We start from the raw sequence: 8,768 nt of genomic DNA, 5'->3' as shown, positions 1-8,768 counted from the left end.
CTGGTATTAAAGACATAATTATGAACCGCACGCTCCATGTATCATCTCTGATTTATACTTTACCAAAAATATATATAATACTTTAGCAAACAAATTAAATTACACGTATCCCCATTATGTGCACCACCAAAGCTTAGCATACTTGGGGTCCCCTTTGAAGCAAAAAGAGCCAACCCTCACTACTTTTATTTTTATATTATATATATCATCAACTTTGTAAGATCGAGTTACATATAAATCATGCACCACCAATCTTAATTTGTCACACACCAAAATCATTAAAAGCATTCATTTATCTGCATAGAATTTCATGGAGAATCGCCGGATAAATTATACCTATTTCACCGGATGACAAGTTTTCGTTTCCGGTTATGATTCCGGGCAAGGGCGACGTTTCTGATCAGTTCGAATTCGGTTGTGTGACGACGCCTGGTTCCCCAAATTCTCCTGCCGATCATCTGTTCTTTAATGGGAAACTTCTACCTCATGTTTTTCCGATTCGAACATCAAATAACCACAACTTTTCGTATTCAAGATCCACGAGCCGGACAAGCAGCACCGGAAGTAAGGATTCTTTGATGTCTTCACGCAGCAACAGCACGAACAGCAGGAGCAGTAACTGCAGCAGCGCAAGAACCAGCACCAGTATTGATCAGTCCAATCCCGAATACAGAAAAGTATCGAATATGGCCAAAAAACAAAGGAATAATCATGTTAGGCCGGGTTTGAATACTCATGAGCAATATGGATCTTCCCAGAAATGGCAATTCATCTCGGCGGCTCCTGTGTTAAAGCACCAGGGATCAAGGTCAAGAAAAGTTGACTATGTTCTTGAACGAAAGGGATCCCGGAAGTCGAAAAGGGCCGACGACGATCATGGCGGGGTGAGGCCGTGGTTTGGCAAAAGGGTTTTGAAGTCGTTCGTTTCCGCATGTAAAGAATGCCATGCAATCAAGACGAAATCTCAAATTGGGGATGTTTTGCCAAGAAATTTGGAGGTGTAGCTAAATTAAGTGTTACTTTCCTAGCATTAAGAGGGACATGCAACCATTGTTTTGATTTTCCAGCACTGATTTCTCGTCTTTCAAAATAAAAGCAGATATAATAATCTATTTTTACCTTTTTTCTCCAAGTAAATTTTTACCCGTATTACTTCTCCCAACAAAATTATAATTCCTTTTACTTAAACTTTTTTTTTATCATTTCGCAGAAATACTACACTAATTAATGATATTATAGTCAAAGATACTCTCTATATATATATATATATATAGAGTATCTTTGACTATAATATCATTAATTAGTGTAGTATTTCTGCGTATATATATATACAATTTCAAAATTTTCGTAATTTAATAACCATTCTTGTCATGATTCCATATCTAGAATATATAAATCTCGATTTTTCATTTTCTCGCGACTTTCAACCACATATACAATCATTTTGCCCAAAATAATATTTTTGCCAATAAATAGAAATCCACATTCAAAGTGTATTTCTAGATGGATGGGACAATTGGATCATATAGATGATAAACGTGATACACGGTATATATACTTGGCCAGTTTTAGTTTTTCAACCCCATTAGTTTCACTATTGCTAGTAAAATTAAATTATAAAAGAGGCGTAGAATCTGGAAAAATATACAACATCGACACTTTCCTTGCAGGATTTTAGGAAATAAAAGCAAAATTTTTCCTCAAATCCAAGTCAAAGAAGAATCAGCGGTCATAAAACATCCAAAAGTAAATCCCGATCGATGCTCTATTTTGAGGAATGGCAAATCTTGTTGGAAGCCCAACTAAAATGTTTAACAATATACATTGCGAACAAAAAATCATCTATGATTAAGAATTCTAATATTAATTTTTTAAAATAAAATATTGATTTAAACAAATTATTGGAGTAAAAGAAACCCAAAAAATGATAGGTTGGCCTAGCAGGCCAATTGTGGCCCAGACGGATTCAACATTCGAGACACACAGGTCCTGATAGGATACATCTTATTCCGTTTCAATGTTGATTGGTTTCTTTGATTTGAGCTAAGGTCACATGCGAAATAATCTCTTGATTAAGTTATTATGCAATTTCAAATAACAAAATTATGAGCTATAAATTAAAATCCCACATTATATGTGGGCATCACCTTCAAATATAATTACACAATCCAAATACCAATACAATTTACCATTTACTTCGGCGCACATTATATATATATATATATATATAGAGTTAAGCACGTGTATATAATTATTAGCGGGTCATGTTGGCGATAAGTGATAAATGATGATTGACAAAACAAGAAACTTTACATTCCTTAATTTTTTTTCTCATTTAACATCATCCCCTCTTTCGATATATAGCTAATTTTCATCGGCAATTTAAAGTCCATACAGCAAAGATTGCCCAAGTATTGAGAGAACAAATGAGTACAAAACTATAAAAGTTACTAATACAAATAAAGCAAGCATCAAACTACACCATAATCCATATTCCTCTCCGTAGTAATTACTCCAAGAAATTTTCCATAACATCAGAGAACATCCCTTGTTCGTGCCTATACTCCCCGGTATCATGTCCATGGTGATCGAGAGAAGTTGAAGCAGAAGATGAGGCTGACATTCTTGCAGGCAATGTGAAGCTCCTTTTGAACTTGCCCTCCATCTTAGGATGTCCATCCAAACTCAAGAATTCACTAGCATTTCCAGAATCATTGTTATGCAAATTCAAATGATCGGAATTTGGATCGAACAAGAGCTTCGCTTCATCGGTTCTTCCAGTAAGTGCGTTAAAAAAAGTCAAGCCATTAGGCCATTTGAGGTCATTTTCGTGATCTCCAATCATATCTCCCATCCGGGTATCAGATGAATGAGGGTTCAAGAACATGTGTGCTTCATTTTTCGATGGCGGAATACCGAGTCTAGCCGAGTTTTGGAAACTTGGAGATGCCAGTAATGGTGGTATTGCAGTTCTAGGCCCCCAGTTAAACAAGGGAGGCGGTGGTCCAATAGGTAAAGATGGCTGTTTTAGAGGAACCGTGGATGAGGATGAAGCGTTACGGGTCGACGAAAATAGATGGGATAGATAAAATCCAGACTGATACCCTAAGGATTCAAATGTGTGCCTCATTCTTAGCACAAAATGAAGGTCTTCTGGAATCTGAATGGGATCAATCAAGTGTTAATACGTTTATATAGTTCATTGAAATACATAATATCACACAACACATTAAAACTCACTATCTTGCAAGAACCAAGCTGCAATAGACCATGTCCAGCTTGAATAACAGCTATGGTCTGCTAAAATATCGAAGTTTCTCAACAATGAAAAAAAAAAGAAACCAACAGTATAACTAAATATATGTGAACTACAGGATCTGACCTCAATCCCTGACTCAAACTGATCAGTCCATTCAGGAGGTAACTGCATTTAATACAAAGGTGGGAGATTCATTCATTAATCGATCAACCAATCATGCAATTTTCAGTAATTTTACCATTTCAATAATTGGGGCAGTGGAATTTCGTTTTCTTACGGTCAAACTACTGCCAAGAATTGGTACAAAAGCATTTATTACTCGGAAAGTGGATCTACGTAACTAACAACTCTGCAACTTATTCAAAAACAAAAAAAAAAACAAAAAACAAAAAACAAAACAAAACAAAACAAAACAAATTTCTTCGATGTAAAAACATACAGCGTCAAATGAACTCTGCCAGTAGTTGGAGATATTTGGTTCACACTCTGTTGGCTCCTTGAAAACCCATTTATGACACTTATCAGAAGCCACTTTGCCCATCAACCTGCAAACCATTTTCCCCTAATCAAAAATATGCTCATTAAACAAAAACACATACATATAAAATATATAAAAAGTGATTTTTTTTTTGTAAATATGTGCACTTTGTTCCTAATCAGAACTCCACTCATTTGGGGTCAAAATTTGAGAGAGAGTGAGGCAGAAAAATATCCCATCCTAACTCTAAAACAAATGCACCTACCAAGTACCCACCCTTCTCCATAATTATATAATTGAATGGACATTTTGCTGAAAGATTTCCTGACAGGATCCTCCACATCCATTTCATCCAAGCAGTCTGGAATTCTGCCTCTGCAGAAGCCATCTTCCCACATCAACATCCTGCACAAAGAAACAAAAAGAAATATAAAAAAAGACAAGAAAATGAACTTGAAGGCACCTCAAATACACTCCATAGGTTATTCGAATATCAGCAAGGAAAAAAAATCCCCCACACAAAATCTTTTATCTAAGCTCCCCAGTTGGCCAGTTTCATTTTAGTTTGAGCGATGAAAGTAAATTAAGTAATTAAGCTCATTAATCATGGAGACCCATGAGCATGTACTCACAAGCTACCACTATCGTCTCCCACTTTGCAACCACTGCCACCTCTGACTCTCCTGGAATAAACGTAACAAACCCACATGAGATTCATCGTCCACATCAAGAAAGGGGGGATTACATATAAACTTACATCAACAAACTCCACACACAAGTTGACGTTAAAAAAATTAAGGTTCTAACAACAGAGAGTGAGACAAGAAACAAATACGGGCGAGGGCGAATGGTCCAGAAAACAGAGTACGTCCAGTCTGAGTTGAGGCAGACGCTTCGGAGGGCCTCATGAAGGGCCATCATTCCTACTGCGTCTTTGCTCCTGTCTGTTGCTCCCGAGCCCACCATTTTCCCTCTTTCTTGCTTTTCTATTTTTCCCCTTCTTCCAAGTTTCCAAGATTTACAACCGAGAAACTGCGTATATATAATCCTTCGGTTTTATATTCTTCGCACGCAGCTAAACGAGAAAATGCCACGCAATTACCAGCCGAAAAGGGGGAGAAAGAGCAGTGAGTTAACAGTTTGTGGATTCATATCCTCCATCTCTCTCTCTCTCCCTTACCTTGTTATTCCTACTCACTGCTTCTCTGTTCTCTGCCTTTTACTGCATTATCGCTAAGTTACATACAAAACAAGAGCGGTACAATTATATGGGTCACGCAATGCGAGTGCGTGTGCGTACGACTGAGAATTGTATGGGGATTTCGAGGTCCTTGTCTACGCTTTCCTCTAAACAATTTACAAAAAATCACAGTAAGCATCTTATTTATGAGCAGATTAATTCAGAAACATTTGAGAGAAGATTTGCAGAGTGGAAGAAATAAATTATTCCCACATTCGTATACTTTGCTTACATTTGGGTATTCTGATGAAAGGGGAGTGTAAACTTTCCAACTTGCCAGAGGAGTGGGGACACCTCTTATCCCCGTTCTCAGTCACAAACCAAAGAAATTTAGTTAGTTGTACAATTTTTTCTAGTGTGGTTTGTATTCTCTATGTATATTAATTATAAAAAATAATAATTTTTATTTATAAAAATAATAATTTTTCGAGTTAGAAATAATTCTTATGAAATTGACATGTAAGATTGTCTCACTGAAAGTTTCTGTGTTTTTCAAATTGAGATGACACTTGAGTCTCGAATTCGTCACTCAATATATAATTATTTTTTAAAATAATGGATTTTTGGAAAAATATATATTAACTCAATTATATAAATAACACAATATCATAAAATATGATATATGTGTGTGTGCGCACGCGCGTGTGTTCGATTTATTATAAATTGTGTGATGCGCATATACTTTGCATTTTGCAAATTCAACCTGTGTTCTACCAGATATACCAAAGAACACAAATATGTTAGCATGATGGGAACGCGGCATGGACGATGCATCGCCGCGAGTGTTGGGCATATTTTGAACAAAACAATATTTTTCCAAACTTTTAAAGATCGAGGGTAAAAAGATAAGAAGCAATTCTTATATGTTTTGAGAATTTTATTTTCTTTAGTAAATCTATTGTCCAAACTTATGATAAAATTATTGGTTTCGAAACAATTTTTTTAATAGATTTTGATGTTTTTATTTTATGTTTTTTTCCGGTTTATACATATAGCTGTATCTATGCTAAAATTATATCATATTGTATTTATATTGTGCATTATATTTTGTTCCTAAAAAAGTCGTTCCGATAAATTAATGGGCGGAAGCCTCCTTACACATGCCTATAGGTAGCACTGGATCAAGCTCTACACAAATCGTCATATATATGATGTTGTTGTGATATATATGATGATGTTAGAAATTGCAAATCGTAGGTACGATGTTCTAAATATAAATGTCATATTTCATTTTCATGTCTCGAACATATAATCAATTTTCAATTCAGTATTATTTTACCAATTTATACTCATCTTTGGATACTTCTACCTTCAACATTTTTTTATCATATTAACACATTCATTTAAATAAGGGTATTTGTGTGAAAACACACCTACCTAAATATATGAAACTGAGAGAGTAGTATTTAACTCGTTATAAATTTTGGATTGCCACGTGTGTATAGAATTTTTTAATCAGATAATAAGCAGTTAGTGGGAACTATATATATATATATATATATAGTTTTTTAAGAGAAAATAAAATATTGTGTATATATTTTTGTTGCATTATGCTTTTTTATATTGTTAAATTTTAATTTTAATCTTATATATTTTAATTTATGATAATTCTAATATTTTTTTGTTTTAGAATATTAATGTGACATACATATCAACTAAAATTACAGAAGAAACAAAACAATAAATCAAAGTTAAAATCACAAAATTGACGGATGTAATAATTCTTTTGATTGAATAGTGATTAGATGATGATATAAAAACGCTAAAGAAATCTAACGAGCCTTGGTAAAAAAATAAATTAAATTAAACGCATTAGCTATTGTAATTTGAAAAAAATTAAAAAAATACGCACTCCATAAAAATTGAATGAACATTTTATTTGATATCGAACTAAAATAATTATAAGTAAAATAACATAATTTAAAATACTTAATTTCAAGTTACAAAATTTATTAACTTATAAAAAGATCTAAACTTTAGTGCAATAATATGTTCATTTAAACTCATATATGCAATAAATAATTTTTTTAAAAAATAATATAATTCTATACCCAATAAAAATCAAACCAATTTAACCAAATGTATTACACAAATTTTTATATTGATATAATAGTTTCTTAAACCAAACTAATTTACGTATTTTTAAATTGAGTAGGTCCTCTTGTGAGACGGTCCAACGAATCTTTATTTGTGAGACGGGTCAACCCTATCGATATTCACAATAAAAAGTAATATTCTTAGCATAAAAAGTAATATTTTGTTATTGATGACCCAAATAAGATACAAATCTCACAAAAAACGATCTATAAAAACGTCTCACACAAATTTTTACCTATTTAAACGAGCACGATCTGAACACCCATGCTGACATCTCGAGTGACTAAGTACTATTTGTTAAAATAATCCCAGTGATATTAAGTTAATTAGAGCAAAACACAGATCAAGGGAGTCACGTGAGCACGTGATTGGCACAGTGAGTCGGTGCATCGTTTCTCGTAAACAAAGAGAAGCGCACGATTTGCGGGGCAGTGTATCCTCTTTCTCTGTGGCCCGGCCTTTCTTTCCTCACCCTCTTTGGCTACACGCGCTGCACATCGTGGAATATAACTCGTATAATCTAATCTAAGAAGCTAAAAATTTATGTTTAATAATCTTAAATTTCTATACATTTGTCGACAGAAGAGAGTGGGCAGTTGCCCCCTTCAGTTTCAGCATCAGATGATAAGGATTTGGATTTTTTACTATGTTGAAAAGATAGCATTTGTTGTTAGTGTATTTTTTACATGAGATGATCATCTCGTGAACATCACACGATATGAGATAAATTTTAAAAGTTGTCAGATTAAACGAGATAATCATGTGATCATCTCGTGTAAAAAATAGTGTTTTTAACACAGTAGAAGGATCCGAATCCCAAATAATAATGGTTTTTAGCCCTCCTTGTTGACTGCCTAATCTTAAGTAGTGTAATAATATTAGCATATTGTTGTGCATCATGCTTGCAAGCTAGCTCTTTGAACAAAATATCCACCTTTTGCAGGTGTCCGTTTATAGAATATATGCGAGCACTCAGGTAGCTTGTGTACGGTTCGATTAATATATAATTTTGATTGGCCACTATTCAAACATCACATGTTATTTTACATATTTTGGTCGAATATGTTGCAAATGATTTGTTTAATATGATTTATTGAAGTAATTTGCATGTTATTGTAATAATTCCGATAGTTTATTTAATTATCACCTATCACTCGAATGACAACGACCTCATCATGTTCTCAATCATAAAAAAATATATCATCCACTCGAGAAGTCTGAATTACTCAAAATTAATTAATTTTACTATAAAAGAACAATCAATAAAAAGGTGACATTATCCAATCATATTACAAAAATAAAAATATAATGTAGTATAATGTAAATATCATTCTTAAAAAAATTTAAATATTAAATGAGAGAAATAGTGGTGAAATATTTGGCCTGCCTAGAATCATTTCGTCGGCTTGGATTATTTGTATTTTATTGAAATCGAAAAGAAATATAAACTGAGATTAATTTTGAGGAGTTCAATTCAGTGGACCAGAATAACCCTGTCAAATCCATCGTCATCCATCCGTAGCATTAAAAATTTATAATATAATATTCCATTTTCTTTTCTATTCTTTGTCTCATGTATATTACTAATGTTTGTTTCAAAGGGTGGATTAAAATTTGTGAGATGATATCAAATCAAAGTATTTCTAATTTTAGTTACGATGTTCAAAAAAATTAAACATATTGTACAAAATTAA

General features: G+C 33.4%; 2 protein-coding genes across 4 annotated transcripts; one reads left to right on the top strand and one right to left on the bottom strand.

Annotated features, from left to right (window-relative positions):
* The first annotated feature begins 371 nt into the window (after window positions 1-371).
* LOC142526126 (uncharacterized) lies at window positions 372-1,004 on the top strand. Its single transcript, XM_075630387.1, has one exon. It carries the CDS (start codon window positions 372-374, stop codon window positions 1,002-1,004), a length of 633 nt encoding a protein of 210 aa, XP_075486502.1.
* A 1,364-nt stretch (window positions 1,005-2,368) lies between these two features.
* LOC142527304 (protein RICE SALT SENSITIVE 3) lies at window positions 2,369-5,317 on the bottom strand. 3 transcript variants are annotated; one of them, XM_075632069.1, is made up of 8 exons: window positions 5,210-5,317; window positions 4,495-5,084; window positions 4,370-4,420; window positions 4,014-4,142; window positions 3,699-3,804; window positions 3,383-3,424; window positions 3,241-3,297; window positions 2,369-3,160 (listed from the first exon to the last, which is right to left on the bottom strand). In XM_075632069.1, the coding sequence occupies exons 2-8, from the start codon at window positions 4,701-4,703 to the stop codon at window positions 2,510-2,512; spliced, it is 1,245 nt and encodes a 414-aa protein (XP_075488184.1). In that variant the 5' UTR covers window positions 4,704-5,084; window positions 5,210-5,317; the 3' UTR covers window positions 2,369-2,509. The 3 variants fall into 3 exon arrangements, with proteins under 3 accessions (XP_075488184.1, XP_075488186.1, XP_075488185.1); XM_075632071.1 differs by lacking the exon at window positions 4,495-5,084 and having other exon boundaries at window positions 5,210-5,228; XM_075632070.1 differs by lacking the exon at window positions 5,210-5,317 and having other exon boundaries at window positions 4,573-5,182.
* Between the last annotated feature and the right edge of the window lie 3,451 nt (window positions 5,318-8,768).

The sequence above is a fragment of the Primulina tabacum genome, chromosome 15, assembly GCF_025594145.1.
Source record: "Primulina tabacum isolate GXHZ01 chromosome 15, ASM2559414v2, whole genome shotgun sequence".
NCBI lineage: Eukaryota > Viridiplantae > Streptophyta > Magnoliopsida > Lamiales > Gesneriaceae > Primulina > Primulina tabacum.
The sequence above is the reverse complement of the archived record's forward strand: the minus strand, read 5'-3'. Positions and strand labels throughout refer to the sequence as shown.

What these genes read in the sequence shown, in the direction of transcription:
- LOC142526126 (XM_075630387.1), top strand. Translation starts at nt 372, where the DNA reads ATGATTCCGGGCAAGGGCGACGTTTCTGATCAGTTCGAATTCGGTTGT.
- LOC142527304 (XM_075632069.1), bottom strand. Translation starts at nt 4,703, where the DNA reads ATGGTGGGCTCGGGAGCAACAGACAGGAGCAAAGACGCAGTAGGAATG. An exon ending in TGTGTGTGGAGTTTGTTGAT is followed by an intron (nt 4,421 to 4,494) that starts GTAAGTTTATAT and finishes CGTTTATTCCAG; the next exon opens with GAGAGTCAGAGGTGGCAGTG. An exon ending in AGTTTGAGTCAGGGATTGAG is followed by an intron (nt 3,298 to 3,382) that starts GTCAGATCCTGT and finishes ATATTTTAGCAG; the next exon opens with ACCATAGCTGTTATTCAAGC.